A 22605-nucleotide genomic window follows, 5' to 3' on the forward strand; every position below is an offset into this window, starting at 1 on the left:
TAAAGACCCACCCGCCACAACTAGAGAAGCCCGCGCGCCGAACGATCCCGGGTGCCACAACTTAGACCCGACGCAGCCAAAAATAAATAAATACATAATAAATCTTAAAAAAAAAAAATAAAGATCTGGTTAACATCCAACTTTCCCTTCTCTTCTTTGAGGTAATCTTATCCTCCCAAGAAGATGCTTTGGTTTGCGTCGGCCAGAGTTGGGGTTCCTGTCCACCTGCCTTCGGCAAGCCCTACATGAGAAGCAACCCCGAGGGATACTGTGAGAGCCGTTCCAGGCACGTAGGCTGTGCTCAGGAAACATGGGCTCCTTCTCACCCGTGAGACGAGGAAAGAGACCCCTGGAAACTCTGAGCCACGGTGTGCGTGAAGCACCTCACAGGGCCTGGCACAGGGAAAAAGGGCTCTCCATGCCATGCTGCAGCCGCTGGTCCATCAGAGTTGGGGCGGGTCAGGCTGGGCCTCAGTTGCTGTCCAGTCCCCCTGCCTGACTCGTTTATACCTTTAACTTTACGCTCATTATTCATCCACCAGTTTACTGAGCACCTGCGGTGTCCAGTAGGAGTGATCCTACCCTCGCGGGGTTTACATCCTCACTGGGGCGATGGGTTGGTGAACAAGACGACTGGGCGTATGCGAGGAAGTGGACCGAGGGCTTTCCTGGAGAGGACCTGGGTTTGGGGGCTGTGGCTGGCGTCCCCAGGTTCTGTGGTTCCCTAGGACAGCTCCCAGGACTCAGCATATAGCCATATGCACGGCTAAGACGTACCACGGTGAAAGGATGCAAGCAACATCAGCGGAGAGGGAGAGGCAGCGTCTGGGGGAGACCAGGTTTCCAGAGTCCTCTCTGGTGGCGTCACAGGGGACGCCCCGAAACCCCAGCAACGCGCTGTGACAACACGTGTGGGGTGCAGCCCACCAGGGTCGCCCACAGGAGACTCGGTGTCCAAGGTTCTCAGTGGAGGCTGGTCACGTAGGCACCCTCCGCCCGTTGCAAATTCCCGACTCTCAGAGGCAGAACAGAGAAAGTTGAAGAAACACCAGATGGAATCCGGCAGCCCACAAGTAAAACAGAAGTGGGAGGAAGCTTCCCAAACCTGTAGAGCATCCACCCAGCACTGGTGAGGGTTCCCACCGGTGAGGCTTTAATGAGATGGTGCGTGTGCAGCCCTTGGCAGGACGCTGGGACCCGCCTCCCTGCCCACCTGCCCTGCAGCCCTCCACCACTGGCAACGCCCCCAGCCAGCCTCCTGCTGGTCCCTGCTCCCCACTTTCCCCTCCCCGCCTTCTCCTGGAGCAGCTGGACATCAGCCAGGTCACTGCGCCGTCTCACGCTGAGTGAGGACCAGCGCGGTTCCCAGGCTCCGGACGCCCGGCCACCATCCTTCCTCCGTTCCTTCCAGGCCTCGTCACCTCGGAGACTCTCTCCTCTACCCCACTCTGCTTTTCCCCTCTGAGTGCAGTGTACGTGTTATTAGCTCACTGTTTCTGCCTTCCAGCCCCTGGAATGTAACCCCCCAGGGAGGCCCTCACCGTCCAGGGTTTTGTCCTCAGAGACGCGTGACGTAGCTGGCCGGCCTCTCCAGCTTTCAGGGGAACGTCACTGCCCGTCCCCACCGCCAGCCTCGGCCGTTCTCCACGCCTCGTCCGCTTCTCTGCTGACCCCGTGACCCACTCTCCGGAGTGACGGGAGCAAAGAGCCCCCCGACCCCAGCTCAGGCTCACCTGACCCCTCGGTGGAGTCGTCGAATTCCACCTGGAAGACGTAGCCGGTGTTCCAGACGTAGAGGCAGGCCGCCGAGTCGTAGGAGACCCTGAGGGGCTTCAGCCGGGGGTCGTAGACGCTGTCCTTCCAGCGGATGTTGATGGGAGACTGCCGGGCCCCCCCTGGCACCGAGGCCGGGCCCTTCCAGAGGGCATGCACTGGGGGCAGAGAGAGGGAAGAGGAGACCCTGCTGGTGCGTGGGCGCCGCTGCAGCCTCAGAGGGGGCGGCAGAAACCTGCAAACGCGGTCCCAGGGGAGCCAGCACGGGGGATCCTGGCCCAACGTGGAGCCCGAGGCCACCAGACCCGCGGCCTCTTAACTCCGCCCCCGGTGGGCGGGGCCCTCGCGCCACCTCCTCCGCGGACCGCGCCCGGGAACCGATTCCTTCCCGCCGCCTGGAATGCAGCTCGCCTCGGCCTTGCGCTGCGCCGAGTTGGTTTTCTGATCTGTGGTCCTTGTCACAGCACGGTCACAGGGAGTCATGCCTGGGGGTCCAGCCCAGCCCCGGGGAGGCGGGCGGTGGGAGGACTGTGGGCTGGGGGGCTGCTACAGGTCTCAGAGAGCAGGAAACCAAAGTCCCAGGATCCACAGCAGACCCTGCCTGGAAGGGTCTGGAATAGGAGCCTTGTCACTCCCAAACCCCGATCTTTCAGTTACCCAGCACTCAAGGTGGGGTCCGCGGACCAGCAGCCCTCCTGGGGGCTTGCTAGAAATGCAGAACCTCAGGCCCCACCCAGACTCCTTGCAGGTTTCAAACCATAGAGAAGGGTCTGCACTCATGTAGAAAGAGCCGCGCACCCCGATTCCCAGAGGCAGCTGCCTCTGGCTGGTTTAGAGCACAGCCTTCTGGCGCTTTCCTCCAAGCTCACAGAAACATACACAGAGTTTTCCAAAAAAAGCAAAAGTACTGCTCAGTACAAAGTGGGTCTTCACCTCGGTTTTCTTCACTTAACTGTGGACGTCTTCACAACTGCCTCTCGGCACCTGTCCCCTGCTTTATACTCCGTGACCATGAAGAGCATCAGGCCACGTGGACCGGAGTCCTGGCCCCACCACTCTGTGGCTCTGTGCCCCTCGGCAAGTTTCTTAACCTCTCTGAGCCTCAGTTTCATCACCTGTAAAAGGCGGATCACAATGGTACTTATCACACAGCGCTGGTGGGAGCATGAAACGAGAGGCTTAGGACAGCGGAAAGACGGGAATTTTGGCATCAGCCTCAGGTGTGGACCAACGGATTAATGGGGAAGAGCTAAGAGTGTTTGCCGAGAGCCCGGTGCGTGCTCAGGCTTTGTGCTCACGTCGTTTCATCTTCAGGTGGCCCTGTGTGGCATTTCATCACCCCATTTTACAGACGAGGAGACTGAGGCTTGGGGAGGTGAAGCAACTCACCAGCTCTCACCTCGGACAAAAGTCACCAGTGCACACACCCCCGGAGACTGACTCCGAAGCCCAGGCTCTTCCAACCACCGAAACCTGGAAAGTGTGGAATACTGACGTCAGAGGTGAACTTAGTTGTCCATGCAGCCCCTGTATCTGCCAGAGGAAGAGTCTGAGGCCCAGAGACAGGGAGGGATGAGTCCAAGGGCACAGAGCACCAAGGGACACCGCCCCCGGGACAAGGCTGACACAGGGCAGTCTCTGGACGGAGCTGGCTGCCGACCTAGTTACCATGCTTGCTGAGATGTTCTCTGCTGGTGTTTGGAGCCCTAATGACTGGCAGCAGGGCTTGTTCCGTGGGGGCTGTAATAACAGCTCGTCTTGGTGGGGGGGGGGCCCTTGCTACCTACCTTGCTCCGAGCATCTCACCTTCCTGATGGCCCTGTGAATCTGAGGTTAAGGACTGGCCCACGTCTCCCATGGGAAAGTCAATGTGGAAATCTGAAGCCAAGCTGTCTGGCTCCGGACCGTCTCCCATTTTGAAATACACCATAAAATGAGGCAAACAGCAAATTGCATCTGGAGGCTCTACTTACAAGCATCATTCCTCTTCCTCTGTGCACAGGGACCCTGAGAACACCATCGCTCCAGCCTCAGTGGGTGACTGCGGGGGGCCTCCCACGTCTGCTCGACCAGCACGGAGAGACCCGAGGATTTCAGATGACTCCTGCCTGACCCCAGGAGTCTGAGCATCTTGCTTCTGTTCCCCGGGGGACCCAATAGCCAGAGGGAGGTTTTCCTCACTAACTGCCCTCACTTCAATCTAGACAACCGAGGAGTGGGGTGGACACACCTCTTTTGTAAAAACTCATCTCAAGCCCCGATGGTTAAATTTCAACCCGGCTTCTTGGATGACATGGGGTTTGGCTTAGGGGTCGGTGCACTGGGATAAGGGCCCTCGCTGTGGCCAGTCCCTCGGGTCACTGTGCTTTGACCCGGTAAACAGTGGAGTGAGGGTACCAGGGAGGGAGGGGAGCTTGTGGAGAGCTTGCTGCCAGGCCAGGGAGCAGACGGGAGCAAAGAGACCAGAGCAAAGTCCCTGATCTTGGGCGTGACCCTGGCTCAGGGCTGTGCAGCCCTCCAGCCTTGGGGCACTCGAGACCAGGCACGGAGCCACACTGTGTGTACCTACAGGGGAGCAAGTGGCCCTTCTGCCCAAGGCTCCTGGGAAGCAGCCCGTCACCTCTCCACAAAACAGACACCATCTGATAGGATTTCGTTCTTCCCAAAGTAGTGTGTCCCGGTTGGCCCGGGATACTCCTAGGCTTTGCCGCCTGCCTCAGCATCAATATGAATACGTCCCTTTCGTGCGCAAAATATCCACATCTGGACAATAAATTAGATGGTCACCTTAGCTACACAGCTTGTAATATTTGCAGATGCCAGATAACAAAACACCTGCTTTGGACTATACAGCAGTTTATTCCCCCAGAGACTTTCTACCTGTGAAATGGAGACATCAGTGTTCGGATGGAAAGGTGTGTAAATTTGGGGGCGGGGAGGTTGAAAGTATAAGCATCAAGGGAGTAGGGATAGCATAATTGATCCTGGACTCCTGGATTCTTAGATCTGGAAACCCCACAGGACAGGGGTCCTGAACACTGAGTCTACTTGTGGGCTCTCGAGGGCCCGAGAATCCCGCTGATCGGACGCACAGTTTGGTCTGCAGCTTCCATCCAATTCTCTGACGGGCCTGTGAGTTTGACTGCCTGGGTTGCAAGCCACAAAAACAACTCTGGAATATATACGCTTTTCTTCCCATGGAGTCATTTTAGAAATGTACCAGCCCTTGGGTGGCTTCATTCATGCATTCATTCATTGACTTTTGCCTCGGTTTCCTCATCCGTAAAGTGGAGAAATACGAGCACGTACTCCGTTGTTGTGTTCATTATCAGTTGTAATGAACTGATGCAAAGAAAGTGCTTAGATGGTACCACTTCCATTACCCCCTGCCGAGCGCCAAGTTGCAGGCGCTGGCTGAGCCCTGAAGGAACAGGTCCTGACATCACAAGTCCATCAGCTGACACCCCGAGGACCCCCTTGGCTCTTAGGGGCGTGTCCTCAGCACTGTCGGCTGGCTGCCCTGCTGCCTTCAGCTTCCCTACTTTAGGTAGACCACCTCACTGGCTGTCTCTGTGGGTCTGGGGTCTCCCTGCTCCCTGCAGCCACATGGCAGGGCCCTGCTTCACTTAGAAAGTACCACCAACCCAGTTTGTCCCAGACATCCTCACGGCTGGCTCAGACATCAATTCAATTGCTGTTACAGTAGGAGCTGAACTCTCTTGCCATTAAAAAAACATATAAAAGCTGTATACATGTGTGTTATGGAAAACACTTCAAGGGCTTCAAAAGTGAAAAGTCTACCTTTCCTAGAGTGAACTGCTGATAGTAGCTTCTTATAGAAAATATACATATATATGGTCACCAATAATGGTCATGAATAATAATTTTCTCCATCAGTGTATATAGCTTTTTTTTTTTTTTTTTTTTTTGCGGTACGCGGGCCTCTCACCGCCGTGTCCTCTCCCGTCGCGGAGCACAGGCTCCGGACGCGCAGGCTCAGCGGCCACGGCTCACGGGCCCAGCCGCTCCGCGGCACGCGGGATCCTCCCGGACCGGGGCGCGAACCCGCGTCCCCCGCATCGGCAGGCGGACTCTCGACCGCCGCGCCACCAGGGAAGCCCTATAGCTTTTTTTCTTTAACACGGTATTTCATTAAAAGATATACCATAATTCATCAAATCACTCCCCCTACAGATGGACTTTTTTTGTCTTGTAAATAACACTGCACTGAACATCTCTGAATGGCATCCCTAGGTTTGATGTCTGTGGGTCAAAGGAGAAATGCACGGACGCTGCCGATCCGTGAGACGCTGCTCGCCCAGGAGGTTGTGCTAAGTCCTGCTCTCACCCACTCGCCTTAAATTGTGAGCCAAAGAGCCTCGTTTTATCCAACTCAACAACTTCTAATTTTTGACTATCTCCTTTTGCCCATGAAACATTCAGTAATTAGTGAGCTTCCTATGACCTGCAATTCCCTTCAGGGATTGCAAGCTGCTCACGTGGATTTGTGATGGTGAATTTTGTGTCAACTTGGCTGAGCCGTGGCGCCCAGATACTGGGTCAAACGTTATTCTGGATGTTTCAGGATAGGTGGTTTTGTTTGGATGTGATTAACACGGAAATCAGTGGACTTTGAGTAAAGTAGATTACCTGCCGTAATGGGTGGTCCTCGTCCAATCAGTTGAAAGCTTTAACAGAACTAAGACTGATCCCCCCTGGAAAAGCAGGCATTCTGCCTTTGGGCCCCGAACCACTCTCCTGGGTCTCCGGCTCGCTGACCCACCCCATCAGATTTAGGACTCGCTAGGCCTTCCCAATCACATCCGTCAAAGGGCAGGAAGAAAAGACTGGAATTTCTATTTTTATTTCCTCTCTCACCTTTTATAATTTCTATTTTGCGTATGTTTCATAGAGTACACAGTACATTAGTATCTGATACACGGATCTAATTCATACATAAATACATATGCATCGGAGGGGCAGACTCAAAATCTTTTTGCTGAAATGAGTGTGCGATCAAAAAAGTTTGGAGCCCACCTTCCTATAAGACCCTTCAGATCTCTTGGCATTACTCTTTCCAAATAATGCTTTCTTCTTCTTTTTTTTATTTCTATTTTCTTTTTGGTGGCACCACACAGCATGTGGGATCTTAGGCCGCCCGACCAGGGATCAATTGAACCCGCGCCCCCTGCAGTGGGAGTGTGGAGTCTTAACCACTGGACCACCAGGGAACTCCCAGTGCTTTATTCTTATATGATAGAAATTCAAATTCACTCCTAAATGCAACCAAATGCTCTCCAAAGTACTTTAAGATCCTAAAAGATACATATGCTATTCATAAAAAATTCTAGTTAAAAAAAAAAAGAAAGAAAGAAAGAAGGAAGGAAAGAAAGAAAGAAGGAAAAACTCACATTGGGCAAAAGTCTTGAAAGCGCACGTAAGTTTCTACATGTGTTATTCACAGTAATTTCTTTGGCTTCTCCACTGGATTTTTTATACCATGATTTTCGGCATACACTTTTATTGATTTTATAGATCTGCTGATTCCCGATGTGAAGAGCCTGAGGGGATGCTTTGTAGCTGAAATTTTGTCTTTACCTGGACGTCAAACTAGCAGTGCTGTCCTGATGGTCCTCACCTGCCTGGCTTCACTGCACTGCGTCCTGGGACAAATGAAAAGCGATGCATCAGGGCTGCCCGGGAGGCCAAGGGAGTCGGTTCCTCCTCCTCCCCTGAGACGCACTCAGCCTCTTCTTCCGGAAAGTGTGACTCAACGGCTGCTGGGAGAAAAAAGCCTCCGCTCCGCTAGACAGACGCCAGCGTCAACGTCACAGCTCACGCTCGGCGGCTCCTCCGGGTCTCACAAGAGCCCAGGGAGTCTTGTGTTGGGGCAAATGCTGTGATGTCTGCCCCACGCCTGGTCCCTCTCCTTTGGTAACAGCACCTGAGTTTTCCCTGGGACACTCCCTCTCCCCAACCGGCCGACCGGCCCCCCCACCCCCCCACATGTACCTGAGGCTTGGCCAATTGGAGGGAGAGTGGTTCACAGGGAACCTGAGCCGGCCCGTCAGTGGTAGCCCTGGGAATTGCCGCGATTATGGGCGGAGAAGCACTGCCTCTCCCTGGGGGTTATGAAACTGCTCACGTATGCACTGTTTGCAGTTGCTGGGAACGCTTTTTGAGATCCTGCCCCAGAATGGAGAGGAAATTGAGCCCAGAGATGGGAAGGGTGGGGAGGGAGAGACAGAGACGTAAGGAGACAGAGACAGACACATGCAGAGGAAATGACATTGCTTCAACCAAGCAATTCCTGTTCCTGTACCCTGAAGTCCACTTCCAAACTTTTGACTTACGTGAATCAGTAAGTTCCTTTTATTAAGTTCATTTAATTTTTTTTTTCTGTATTCCAAAGGGTCCTACCTTAGTTTCCATCTTACAGACGACGTAACCAAAGCTGAGAGCAGTGACGTGACTAAGTCCCCTTGCTAGGAAGTGGCAGAGGCAGCGCTCAAATGGTGAGGGAACAACTGGACGTCTACATGCAAAAAAGGTCAGTCTAGACACAGGCCTTATACCTGTCATAAAAATTAACTCAGGGGCTTCCCTGGTGGCACAGCGGTTGAGAGTCCGCCTGCCGATGCAGGGGACACGGGTTCGAGCCCTGGTCCGGGAGGATCCCACATGCCGCGGAGCAACTGGGCCCGTGAGCCCCAACTACTGAGCCTGCGCGTCTGGAGCCTGTGCTCCGCAACAAGAGAGGCCGCGACAGTGAGAGGCCCGCGCACCGCGATGAAGAGTGGCCCCCGCCTGCCACAACCAGAGAAAGCCCCTCGCACAGAAACGAAGACCCAACACAGCAAAAATAAATAAATAAATTAATAAACTCCTACCCCCAACATCTTAAAAAAAAAAATTAACTCAAAATGGACCACAGACCTAAATGCAAATTCAAAACTGTAAAATTCCTAGAAGACAACACAGGAGAAAACCTAGATGACCTTTGGCTTGCCAATGACTTTTTATTTAAATAAATATTAATTAATTAATTAATTTTTTTGCGGTACACGGGCCTCTCACTGTTGTGGGCTCTCCCGTTGCGGAGCACAGGCTCCGGACGCGCAGGCGCAGCGGCCACGGCTCACGGGCCCAGCCGCCCCGCGGCACGTGGGATCTTCCCGGACCGGGGCACGAACCCGCGTCCCCTGCATCGGCAGGCGGACTCTCAACCACTGCGCCACCAGGGAAGCCCCGCCAGTGACTTTTTAGATACAACCTCAAAGACATGACCCATGAAAGAAAGAATTGATAAACTAGACTTCAATAAAATTTAAAACTTTTACTCTGTGAAAAACACTGTCAAGGAAAGGAGAAGACAAGTCATAGAAGGAGAAAATATTTGCAAAAGACGCACCAGATAAAGAAATGTTATCCAAAATATACAAAGAACCCTTAAACGCAACACTAAGAAAACAAACAACATGATTAAAAAATGGGCCAAAGACCTGAACAGACCCCTCACCAAAGAAGACAGACAGACGGCAAACAAGCATCTGCAAAGATGCTCCCCATCCTATGTCGTCAGGGAACAACAAGCCAACAATGAGATACCACTACACACCTGTGAGAATGGCCCACATCCGGAAACGGACACCACCAAACGCTGGCGAGCCCGTGAGGAGACAGGAACTCTCATTCATTGCCGGTCAGAGTGCAAAACGGTGCAGCCACTTTGGAAGACGGTTGGGCATTTTCGTACAAAACTAACCATCCTCTTGTCACATGAGCTAGCAATTGGGCCCCTTGGTATTTACTCAAAGGCGCTGAAAACTTATGTCCACGTACAAACCTGCACGTGGATGTTTACAGCAGCTTTATTCATAACTGCTGAAACTTGGAAGCGACCCAGATGTCCTTCAGTAGGTGAAGGGGTGAATAAACTGTGAAACACCCAGGCAGTGGAATATTATTCAGTGTTTAAAAGAAGTGATCCATTAAGCCATGAAAAGACACGGAGGAATCTTAAATGCATATGACTAAGTGACAGAAGCCAATCTGAAAAGGCTACAGACTGCATGATTCCAAGTCTGTGACATTCTGGAAAGGTAAACTATGAAGACAGTGAAAAGATCGGTGGTGGCCAGGGGTTGGGGGGAGGGAAGGGTGGACAGGTGGAGGGCAGGATTATAGGGCAGTGAAACTACTCTGCAGGAGACTATAAAGGTGCATACACGTCATTACACATCTGTCCAAACCCAAAGAATGTTCAAGACCACGAGTGAGACCTAATGTAGACTTTGGACCGGGGTGATGGTGGCGTGTCAGTGCAGGGTCATCGAATGTAACAAATGCACCACTCCGGGTCGAGAGGTGATGTTGATGTGGGGTAAGTTGGGGAGGTGCCAGAGGGTACGTGGGGAATCTATACTTTTTTGCTCAATTTTGCTGTGAACTGAAAACTTCTCTAAAAAATAAAACTTAGTAATTTAAAAAAAAAAAGGAGCAAAATGCTGACACACACTACAACATGGATAAATCTTGAAAACATCACGCTAAGGGGAGGAAGCCAGTCACAGAAGGCCACACGTCGTGTGATGCCATTGATATGAAATGTCCAGAACAGGCACATATGCAGACAGACAGTTGCCAGGAGCTGGGGGGAGGCGGGAGGAAGGAAGGGGAATGACGGGTAAAGGGTGATGAAAATGTTTGGGAACAAGGTAGTGCTGGTTGCACAACATCATGAATGCACCTGGTGCCACTGAATTGTGCACCTTACAATGGTTAATGGTTAATTCTGCATGAAGTGAATTTTTACTGATGGCACTTGCTTAAATTTCTCGATGGCCCAGAACGTGTGGCAGTGGTCTGTCCTGGCCTGGGGGGAATCCCCGCCAGCAGCGGTGGGGCTCCAGGGGGTGCTGGCTCCTGCTTCTTCCCGATCCCCCTGAATCATCCTCTGAGCTCTGTCCCCATGACTCCAGTTCACCCCCAAACCAGGTCTCTTCCAGGTGTCTGGGATGGCGGAGGAACTACACGAGAGGTCCCCTGGGTGGACCAGGCACAAAGAGGCACTGTTCAGTGCAGGCTCAGGAAATAGCATATCCGTCCACCCAGTCTCACATCTGCAGGCCCAGGAGGCATCCAGAGGCCCCCCTCCCTCACCGCTGCCCCAGGATCGGATTCCTGCTCCTGTCCCGTTGACGTCACCCCTTGGAATCTCCTGATCCGGTCCCCCCGCCTCTCCGTCTCCACTGTGACCACCCTGGTTCAGGCCTCCACCGTCCCTTACCTGAACCCCTACCACAGCCTCAACTGCTCTCCCCAAGTCCACTCAGGACCCGTCCTCCCCATCCCCAACTCATTTTCCAACACTGCCACCTGAGTGAGTTTTGAAAATGCAAATCTCATCATATCCACCCTTGCCCCACACCTTGTAAAGGCTCCCCGTTATTTTAGGATGGAAACAAAACTCGTCCCCTGGCCAAAAAGGACCCGCATATCCCACATCCTAAGTACCTTTCCCGCCATAGCTCACGACCTTCCTCTTCAAAGCTCTAGCACTGCCATGGCTGTGTGACCCTGGGTGCGTTGCTTAACCTCTCTGAAATTCATGTTCTTCACAATGAAAAGGGATTATAAGATGTGCCTGGCCAAGGCAAGGTAATTCAACACACGGTAATATGATCATTTCCTGAGTTAGACCCTCCGCTAAATCCTTTACAAACTCTGCTTCATCGAATCCTCCCAATATCCTCATGAGCTCTGAGTCTGAAATGCCAGTTCCCAGAGGAGCCGGCCAACTTGCCACAGGGAGCTTGGACTCCAAGCCCACGTCAGACCTGCTCTCACAGCCCTGTTCTACGGAGTTATACTTTTTTCTAGGCTTTTCCTGGGCAACTGAGGGCTTCACAAATAACTCACTGTTCTCCATGCTGGGTGCATCTTCAGGAACAGGACCCTCTAAGGATTCCAGGGTGTGCCTGAAGTGGGCCCTGCACCGTTTTGAAGAAGGAGCCTTTGAGATCTTTGCAAACACCTGGTGCACGCACATCCACGTGGTCCCCCATGTCTGGTGCCATCCAGGCCAGGGTGCACCTCCCTCTCTTTCCATAAAGCCCCCAGTGATGTGACTTCAGCCTAGTTAACTCTAGGAACTTGGATTGGATTCTTTATATATATATATATTTTTGGCTGCGCTGTGGGATCTTAGTTCCCCGACCAGGGATTGAACCCTGGCCCTCAGCAGTGAAAGTGTGGAGTCCTAACCACTGGACCACCGGGGAATTCCCTGGATTCGACTCTTGTAAGAATGGATGGTAAGGAGCAGAGTCCCCTGTGGTAGGGAAGTCAACTTTCATTGGTAGGCAGTTGTCTTTGCTAATTTCTAACTATTTAATTGTTTTTAAACCATGGTTAATCAGCTGTCAATACTGCACACCTTCCTCTATTTGAGCTTCCTGGGCAGCAAAGTGAAAAGTAAATAAACCTGAAACATCAAAAACAGAAAAGAGAAGTCAAGCACTCCAGCCTAAGCACAATTGTCATTTTGATCAGCTTAAAAATGACTTCGGATGACTTAGCAGTGGCCTGGAAAGGAGGGAGCAGGCAAACCCATGCCTGGAAGGGAGCTGCAGATGAGGACTTGGTGATATTCTGAAATAGTGTGAAAAATATCACCCTACGTTCATCCGCTTTCTAGTCAGATATTCATGAATCCTTGCCAAGAATTTTAGAGTTATGTGTTCAGACTGGTTGTAATTGAGACAGAGGTGGGGATAGAAGGCATGGCTCTCCCGGGAATTTTGTGGTTGGCTTCAGAAACCCTTTTCCCACTGCAAACGGACTCTGGACTCCAGACCCAGGTGCTTTGCCTTCCAGACCCCGCTTTCATCTCTTCCCAGCTATGTAACCTTGCTGAGCAATGTTTCCGATCTCTTTGGACTGTTCCTCATCTCTGAACAGGACAGATCTCATTTCATTATCAGGATCTTCCCAGCGCTGCCCTTCTGTGGTTCTTTGGAATTTCTTTAGGGCACTTTTCCTGCAGAGGAATCCAGTGACCAGTCTCAGGAGACCCCCGAGGGCTATTTCTTGAAGAGCCCTTAACGCAGCAAGGTTGCCCAAGGCTGCACAGCTGGTTACTGCCCTGAGTACGGTTTTATTATTGGCGAAAGAGAAGTGGGCAGGAAACTAACGGTACAGCGTTTTCCTTTCCGAATGAAAATAGCTCCACCGTTTCGTGTTTGGAGGATCGCAGGAATTTTAGCTCGTTGTAAACAACTCAGAAAACAGAGGCGAGTGTAAAGAAGAAAAATGAAAAAGCAGTGGTAATCCCAGCAATACCAGTAAGCAGGAATAACATTTCTGGGAACTGCCTATAGTTTGGGAATTTTTTCCTACGAGTACCCACAAACGCACTTTTATGCTCTATAAATACAGCCAAATTCATACTATGTTTTTCATATGTAACATATAAAATATACATCACGTGTAATTAATATATATTTTTCCAGGAGTGTGCCCTCGAGCACCCGCTATTACTCGGGAGAACACGGCCAGAGCAGCAGCTGGAGCCTCGCCGGGAGCTGCAGACGGCGGCATCTGAACTACAAGTTCCACTATTCCATGCGCGGGCGCAGTCGGGCGACCGGAGAGCGGAGGGACCACAAGTACCGGCAGGCTTGGCGCAGACGCAGGAACCACGAGTCCCAGAATGCACTGCTTGAAGCTCGCGCAGGGCTCTCCGGGATATGTAGTCGTCGGGGAGCTAATTCCTATTCATTAGGCCTCAAAGAAAATGCAAATTCCTCCAACGGTCCAGCGATGCGACTTCTCAAGGGCGAGCGAGGAGCCCGAGCACGCGACGGGGAGGAAAAAAGCCTAGGGGCCTAAACTGTGGCGCGGGAGCAGGACGCCTGCGCATGCCCGGCGGTCACCAGCGCCAGCGAAGGGCTCGCGGGAGGCCCCGAGCGGCAGGCCCCTCCCCTGAGCCCCGCCCCCCGGCCGGCGCGCCCGCCCAGGGAGCCTGCGCAGACGGTGCAAGGCGGAGGGCCGCGGGGAGGGACTCGCAGCGCCTGCGCAGAGAGGCGGCTTCTCTCGCGAGGACGGACGCCATTATCGCATCTCCTCGACAAACACCACGAGAATTCCGCAGCCCACACGGTAATTGCAGCTCCCGCAGCCGGTCGCGTCTCCACCTCCCCCTTCCCGCGGGGCGAGAGCGAGAGCGAGAGCGAGATCTCCCCTCCTCCCTCCTCCTTGCGCCCTCCTCCGGCCGCCGCGCCCGCGCCGCCGCCCCCGCCCCCCCGACGCGGGGACCGGCCCCAACGGCCCGCCGCCCTGGGCGCCCCCGCGTCAGCCCTGTCAGCCGCCGGCCCGCCGCACCTCAGCGCCCGGCTCCGGCCGCCCCTCCCCCCGGCGCCCCCGCCGGCGCGGTGCTCCCCTCCGGGACCTGCCCCTCACGAGCGGCGTCCGGCCGCGGGGCGGGCGGGGCGGGGTCGCGCTGCTGCTGTGGTGCAGCCCCTCCGGGCCGAGAGGCCCCGGGAAGCCGGAGGCTGCGGGCGCGGGGACAGCGGCTGCGGAGCGGAAGTGCGGGAGGCGGCAGGTTCACGCGGGGCGGGCCCGAGTGAGGGGGACGGCCGTGGGGACCCCTACTCGGTGCTCGGAACGACTGAACCGCCCGTAACGTTAACTCCGTGGATTCAGCTCCAGTTCTCCTTTGTCTGGCAATTAAAATAAGTGTGTGTTCCTGGGACGTGGGATTCTGTCACCCCTGGCGTTAATTTTTAGCAAACGGCTGCCATGTGTGGGTCCTGTGCTGCGGCCGGGCCTGCCGAGCGTTTCCAGTGTTTCTCCTCACAGCGGTCCAGTCAGGTGGACAGGGAGGTGACTGAGGCTCACGGAGGGTAAGGGACTTGCCCCGGGACACACAGCCAGGTTTGAACGCGATCTGTCTGAAGTCCATGTTCTTAAAAAGCTGCACACATACTTGATATTTTAATAAAGAATTGTACCCAATAAAACGTCAGTGGAAAACTTAAGATGAGAAGCAACAGCCCACTGCCCCACTTCTCAGTTCCACTCCTCGAATTCGTTGATATCTATTTGTTGTTTCTTGAGGAAGTTCTCCATAGCTCTAAATAATAAGCTGGCATTGTATTGGTTTTATACATTCTTGACTTGCTGTTACGATAGGATGAGTTAGCTTTTCATGTCTTATCTCACCTCTTCTATCCCTGCCGAGCAAATATTGCTTCACAGCCAGCTAATACATTTCCTCGCTATACAGCTTTTTTTTTTTCCCTATTGTTTGTGATGGCCTTTCTTTTTCTTTGTACTTTCTGTTCCCATTGATTCTTTACCTCGTTTTAAATTCTCAAGGATGGTGTTGGATCTCTCCAACCTTCCCCTTCCCCAGCCCTCTGTCCTTTTTCTAATCTGGACTGTTTACTCTTTAGATCAGCCCAGGTATCATCCTGGTCTCATGTTTTAATCTTGGCTTTCTTTATTTCAATGAAAACTTTCTGCCAAGGAGCCTTATTCCTTTTGGATAACTCGTGAGGATCCTCTTTGGTGTTCAGCCATTTCTAGAATGTCAAAAAAATGTCGAGTCCCACCATGAATGCTCTTTGACTTTGGGGACGTGTCCTTCAGCTCTGCAATTTGAAATTCTCTTGTATCATTTGAGAATTTCTTCTGGTCTGCTTTTACTCTTCTGTTTTAGGAGTTCCTGTTAGTTTGATGATGGACATCTTGGATTAACTCTCTGAATCTCCCGTCTTTATCCTCTTCCTGTGTCGTTTTATTCTTGTTTCTGGGATAGGGCTTCCATTTATCTTCCAGTCCTATTTAAAATTTTTTATTTCTACAAAGTTTTAATTTCTAAGGGCCTACTTGTTCTTTTTTTCGTAATAATGTATTGTCTGATGAGTGCATTATCTCCTTGACTTTGAGGATACTGTTAAGGATTTTTTCAGTTCTCTTGTTCTCTGATTTCTTGTTTCCTCTAATGTCACTTGTTTTCTTTTTTTTTTAAAAAGATTGGCTTCTTACTTTGTATGGCAAGTACTCTTCAAATATTGGTAATTATTGTTGTCTAAGGCAAGAGGAAGCAGGCAGAGAAATCTGAGTCTGTGGGGCTGATTTTTTTTTTTTTTTTTTTTTTGCCGCATTTGTGCGGCCTGAAGGATCTTAGTTCCCCAACCAGGGACTGAACCCTGGGCCCACTGTAGTAAAAGCGTGGGGTCCTAAGCACTGGAACGCCACGGAAGTCCCCTGTGGGGCTGATTTTGAAAATGTGCGGGTTTCCCTTCGGGTGTTTGGGAACTTTTTATTGTGCTGGGACCTCAAATGCCAGAAGGCAGATTTTCTTTGGGCCTTTCAGCGTAAGGAAGACCCCTTTGATTTGGGTCTGCTCCACTTGGTGTAGGGAGGGCCATAGTGCAGCTCTTCTGTATAGGGATCTGACTTCTGTGGGCAGCCACAGCCCTCGCCCTCGACTGAGGATCCTGGTTATGGGGTCCTCGCCTTCCACAGGCGTAGAGCCCTGCTTTGGTTGTATCCACTCCTGTGTGCTCCAGATTGCTATTTCCTTTTCCCCCCATTAAATCCTCTTGGTCTGCCAGAAATTTGCAAAATCTCTTTCCTGTTGTCTTATATTCTTTCTTGTGGGTTTATTATACGATATTAAAAGTCATTTTAATGGGATGAGCAGAGCTCACCTGTGGGGCCAGTCGCTTTCTGTGAGTAGGTAGCCCAGAGTCTGTTCTCATTGCTCTCCTGCCTCCCAGTGGCCTTGGTGATGGCTGCCCACCAGCAGTGGGATGGATGGCCAGATCACAGTCCCCATGGCTGCCTCCGCGTTGCAGTTGTGGGCGGGTGGTGTGCGTTTCCTGCTGGCCGTTCTGGCTCCGCAGCCTTGCAGGGTGCCAGGCTCGTCTGGGGAAGGCCGAGCACAGACAGTGTTAGAGCAAGGATTGAGATTTTAGACTCTGCAGGGAGCTTCTCTCTGTGTCACTGGGCCAAAGTTTAAGGATTGCCTCTCGGTAAGCAGTGATTACAGTGCTCAAAGTGTAATCTTGATGCATTTTACTTGATTGTCCTTTGAAAGTTGTGAGTAGTGAAATACATCAGTTGTGTTTTCCAGGGCCTTGCTAGTGGAGTGGTCCACAGCAAGGACCACAGGCATAACCATCACTGGGCTTTTGAGAGAAAAGCAGACTCTCAGGCCCTGTCCAACATACGGAATCAGAATCTGGAGCTTTGTAAACTTTTCCTTTTTAAAAAAATTTTTTTATTTTTTATTTGTTTATTTTTGACTGCATTGGGTCTTTGTTGCTGTGCGCGGGCTTTCTCTAGTTGCGGCGAGGGGGGGCTGCTCTTTGTTGCAGTGCACGGGCTTCTCGTGGTGGCTTCTCTTGTGGCGGATCACGGGCTCTAGGCGCACGGGCTTCAGTAGTTGTGGTGTGCAGGCTCAGTAGTTGTGGCTCACGGGCTTAGTTGCTCCTTGGCATGTGGGGTTTTCCCGGACCAGGGATTGAACCTGTGTCCCCTGCATTGGCAGGTGGATTCTTAACTCTGCACCACCAGGGAGATCCCAGTAAACTTTTCCTTTTGAAGGAACTTTATAGACTTACAGAAAAATTGCAAAAATAGTTGCGAGAGCTTCCCTATGCCCGTCACCCACTTCCTTTAATGCTGACATCTTAGATTATCAAATATTCTTATAAAAATCAGAAAATTAACATCGTCACAGTACTGTTCATTGAACCGCAGACCTTGCTGAACTTCATCAGTTTTCCACTAATGTCTTTTTTCTGTTTCAGGAGCTAATCCAGGATCCCTCTCTGCATTTAGTTGTCATGTCTCCTTAAGTCTCTTCCAATCTGTGATATTTACACAGCCCCAAAGTATCTCTTCCAAGTTGTTTATAAATTACAAGGGAAAAATAGTAACTTCACAGTGGAAAAACCTGGCAGATAGCATCTCAGCATCACCAGTAATAAGACGTAATGATATCATGTTTCTTGATAAGCACTGAGACAGAAATGCATACCCAAAGCCTAACCGTGACGGAAACCCAAGTTGAGGCACATGTGCCAGAATCTTGACTAGTGCGCCTCAGAAGTACCCCAGGTGTGGAAAGATAGGGAAAGATTCAGAATTCGCACTTTAAAGGACTGCCAGGGGTAGCATATGCACTTTGCTGAAGAAATACTTCCTGTGCTAGATGGTTGACAAGGAGAAAAGAGATAAAGAACCACAAGCCTTGTTTGGTGGATTGGTAAATGGGTATCCCTGGCACAGGGTCTACGTGAGTTTGTGTAAATGGCTTATTGATAACACCACTTGCAGCTTACTAGCCTTAGTTTTTTCTTATGACCTTCATCTACGCTATAAATTCTGAAAACTTTAGCTGTACAGTTAAGTATACATATTACATGACAATGCCAGACTGACTTTAAAATGTCCATGTAACTTTACCACTTTAGCTATTTAAATCTAGAAAAAATAAGCATTTTCTTATTTTGAAGAAAAGACTTCTGGGGGAAAATATGTATTAAAGTTCTCAACGAGAATGTCTTAGAAAAAGCTGTAAAAAGTCCTTCCTTTATGAGAGGGAAATAAAGGTCGTTATTGTGTTCTCTGACTTCACACATATGATGGTCATAAAAACAATCGCATAATGAATTGTTCACTGGAATTGCCCTGAACCATTCTGAAATGTTCATTTTTGGCAAATTTGAGAGCCGCGGGGGGTGGGGGGCGGCATCCCATGGAGCTCATCTAACTCCTCACAGAAGAGTAGAATCCTAGCATCCTCCCTGGCTTTCAGAGTAGTTTTAAAAATACTTAACCCTTAGCTTTCTCACTTTTGTGTACGTTGTGAAACCAGTTAAAAATGAGAGCTTTAGCTAATGATCTCATTTTATGCCATCTGCCTTGCCTTTGACTCTGTCTGTCCACTATCCGGGGCTGTGCCCGGCCTGCCTCCTGGGAAGAGGGGGGGCTGTCTTCAGTTCTAGAGGGCAGGGAGCAGGGGGCTCGCTCTTGACCCCTTATCACCGCCCAGTGCACGCCCTCATCATAATGCTGCAGACTAAGTCTAAGAGGAAGCTGAGCTGGGATGACCACCCAGAGCCTGCCATTGCTTGAAACCTGTGGATATTCTTGAATTAAAATGTGATGGAAACCTTAACTTCCGAAGCCACTAGCAGAGAGTACACCCGAAGCATTGTGAAAGTCACGTGAAATTGATTCCTATTTTGAATTAAATTCTCTGCATCTTTCACATCTACCCATAGCCAAGAACTGTCCGATTTGATTAAATGTTTTGGAACATCTGCCTCTGCGGTGGGGTGGACAGTAAGATTTGCTTTGTCTTTATAAGGACCCTCGTGCTGGGGAAGGGGATGGTGGTGGTGATGACGGGTGACCCATAAGGTCGGATTGCTGACAATGCATAAGTGATGGAAGAATAAAATCCACCAGGAAAGGCCAGAGAAGGTGAAGAGATGAGAATAGGTTTTATTACATCACTGAAAAGGTAGATAGGTGGGATGGAGTGTCTGTGGAAGCTGACTACCCTTTCCTTTCCCTAAGTCCTTCTGTGTTAGCATTTAGAGTAAATGAGTGCAGGTAATGCTCTGAAGGAGAAAGTGAGTTGGCAGGAAGGGCCCAGGTAGGGATGGGGCGGGCGGAGTGGTGTCAGGAAGCCGGGACTGCGCTGAGCGGCTTTGGGCAGAGCCCTGTACTGACAAACCTTTTGTAATAAAGATTTACGTTCTGTGCTGCAAAGAATGCTGCTTCTGGTCTCTAGTGATTTTTCCTTTTTCTTCAAGGTGGAAAGTCATCAAATGACTTGAAGCAAAGTTAAAACTTTCTAAAGTAGCTATGGGTTTGGATAAAGCTGGCAGTGAAAACTTGGTGCGTGTGCTGCTGGCATTTCCTTGTTGGTGTGAACTGTGTGTCCCTTGAGTGTGGTGAGAGCCCCCGGGCACCTTGATCTTCCTGGGTGGGGGTGGGGGGATGACTCAGGCTGCGGTTCCAGCTGTCACCACCAAGAGTGGCCCTGCACTTGCGTTGGCAGGTGGATGGCAGGACGGGACCTGTCCTGTGAACTGGTGGGCTGGAGCCAGGGGTGGGGCTCAGGAGCAGAGTGCTGCGTTAAGCTGCCTTTTATGCTGGGAGCTTCCTTGGAGACGCCAAGTAATTCACTCCACCCATGATTTTGACTGAATCTGACAAAGAATGCTGGGCATCCTGTTTACCAGTGAAGAATTGCTGCAGCTGTCGGTGGGCAAACAGTTTGCAGTTAACTGGCTTTCTAGTTTTGAAATTAAACATTTTGTGGATTTTTAAGATTTGCAGGATTCAACTAATTTCACGTTTTTTTGAAGCAACGGTTTAATATTACATTATTTTACATTTGTATAACTTAAATTTGCATAATTCAGATTTGTATAAAATGCAGTCCTACTGTGTTGGGAGAAAGAAAGCTGAAGGGGTGCAGTAAGATGAAAGCAAACGTGTACTGCCTGGGGTTCCCTCTGTGCGTAGCTGTTAATAAAACACTCAGGGCTTCCCTGGTAAGAATCTGCCTGCCGATGCAGGGGACACGGCTTCGAGCCCTGGTCTGGGAAGATCCCACATGTCGCGGAGCAACTAAGCCCGTGTGCCACAACTACTGAGCCTGCGCGCTAGAGCCCGCGAGCCACAACTACTGAGCCCGCATGCCACAACTACTGAAGCCCATGCACCTAGAACCCGTGCTCCACGACAAGAGAAGCCACCGCAATGAGAAGCCCGCGCACTGCAACGAAGAGTAGCCCCCGCTCGCCGCAGCTAGAGAAAGCCCGCGCGCAGCAACGGAGACCCAGCGCAGCCAGAACAAAAAACACTCAATTCAGCTTGCTTCACAAGTTCTCCAGGGATCATTCAAGAGCTCAGGAAGCCTGCTTTGCCTCTTTGGGATTTCTGTGGATCCACTATAATCTGGAGCAGGAATTGCTCTTTCCGGCCAACAGGAGGTGGAGCAGGCAGAGCCAGCCCATCCTGGAGCACCTCTCAGGAGGCTGCGATCACTGCTCTTCGACAAAAGATCCTGTTTCTTTTTCCCCTGTCTCAGTCCCCAGGCAGTTTCTAGAGTCTGGAGATGCCACTGATGTGGTTAAACGCTCGGCTGCAGGACAGAAGTCAACAAACTTTGGGTCAAGGGCTATATGAGTAGACATTTTTGGCTTTGGGGGTCTGTCCCAACCACTCAACTCTGCCCTTGGAGAAGCTGGAATAGACGTGGCTGTTTTCCAATAAAACTTATCTACAAAAACTAACCGCTGGCTGGACCTGCCCCTCAGACCGTAGTGTGTGACTCGAGACTGCAAGTGCTCATGCAAGTTGGGGAAAGAAGTCAAGCAGGGGAATTCAGCGAGAGGGAGCCGACGGCGAGGAGCGCCCCCGCTGGGCCCCTTTCCCGCAAGCCGCGCCACCTCCAGCAGCCGTGCTCCTCTGCTGCCTTGGGGAGTCTGGGGTCATCTGCAGGGTGTATTTAGGGAAAATCTGCACGACGTATAATTGGCGTCAGTGAAGCACCTTCAGATGAGAACGTGTCTGTCCGTCCTCACTGCTGTTCTTTGGAAGAATAGCCTCAACGTCTCTTCATAGGAATTGGATTTGGGTTTTTTCAGGCTTCGAAGTTGTAAGAATAGTACAAAGAATTATGGTGTAGGCTTATCCTAGAGTCTCAGATGCTAGTATTTTATATTGGCTTTATCCCTTCTCTTCTCTGCAACTCTCTGTGTTTGTGTGTGTGTATATTTTTCTATTTTTTTCCTGAACAGTTTAAACTATGAAGTCCCTTTAACCTTAAACACTTAAATGGCTGTTTCCTATTAACAAGGACCTTCTCTTATATAACCACAGTACAGTTTTCAAAATTAGGCATCTATCATTGATGCAGCTGTGTTATCTAAGCATCAGATCTAGTTCAGATTTTATTAATTATCCCAATAACGTCCATTTTTAGCAAAAGAAAAAGGGACTCCCTTATTAACTTTGGATTTATTTTTCCCTAAGAACATTTGCCCTTCCCGACATTATCATAAATTAGGCACCATACTCCTTACAAATTACAAGTTTAGTGACATCAAAAGTCTGCATATTTATTGTTGACGGCAAGCACTTTGCATAATCATTTCCTTCTGCTATATTCTGTTTGGGAGAGGGATGGGAAAGACGGCAGTAGAGGTAAGAGGCAGACTGCCGGGCTGTTTCTAAAGTCTGCCCAGATCATTGGTTGCACGTGTGGATGCGGTGGGATTATGATGTGCTAGAGCTGTGGGTCAGAAATGAGTATGACCTTACGTGGTGTCATTTGCTAAATTTATAAAAAGTTCTTTAAGGTCACTCTCCAGTCTACATAGTCCTGTTGGGCTGGGTAAGGGTTATTTTCTAAGGGCTTCTGCTGTTCAGTGCTGGACCCATTTATTTACCAAAGTACAGTTGACCCTTAAACAATGTGGGGGGTAGGGCCACCAACCCTGCACGTAGTGGAAGATCTGAATAGAACTTGTAGTCAGCCCTCCGTATCCGTGGTTCTGCATCCTAGGTTCGACCAGCTGCAGCTCGTGCAGTACCGAAATGTTTACTTTTGAAAAAAATCTGCATATCGGTGGACCTGTGCAGCTCAAAGCAGTGTTGTGGCTGCTTGGCTTTGGGGCAGACTTGGCAGTGTCTGCTCTGCGTGCAGGGCAGCCACGCACGGCTTCCCTCCCGCGGTGGTGTGGGGCGCACATCTGAGCATGTGTGAGACCCTTGGCACGCGGCGTTCTTGCT

General features: G+C 50.9%; 2 protein-coding genes across 7 annotated transcripts in view; one reads left to right on the plus strand and one right to left on the minus strand.

Moving 5' to 3' along the window:
• Positions 1–3970, minus strand: part of CA5A (carbonic anhydrase 5A) — a 28057-nt gene extending 24087 nt beyond the window's left edge. The window contains exons 1-2 of the mRNA XM_007111285.2: positions 3747–3970; positions 1734–1931 (exon numbers count right to left, since the gene is read on the minus strand). Coding sequence (XP_007111347.2) covers positions 1734–1931; positions 3747–3903 — 355 coding nt within the window. The 5' untranslated portion in view covers positions 3904–3970. The remainder of the gene's footprint in view (positions 1–1733; positions 1932–3746) is intronic.
• Positions 3971–13851: 9881 nt separating this feature from the next.
• The window catches only part of BANP (BTG3 associated nuclear protein), a 124696-nt gene continuing 115942 nt past the window's right edge, over positions 13852–22605 (plus strand). For all 6 annotated transcript variants that reach the window (XM_055078980.1, XM_028477874.2, XM_028477870.2 and 3 more), the window contains exon 1: positions 13852–13935. The gene's annotated coding sequence lies outside the window, so the exon portion shown is untranslated. The remainder of the gene's footprint in view (positions 13936–22605) is intronic.

Source organism: Physeter macrocephalus, chromosome 17 (assembly GCF_002837175.3).
Source record: "Physeter macrocephalus isolate SW-GA chromosome 17, ASM283717v5, whole genome shotgun sequence".
In the NCBI taxonomy this organism is placed as follows: Eukaryota; Metazoa; Chordata; class Mammalia; order Artiodactyla; family Physeteridae; genus Physeter; species Physeter macrocephalus.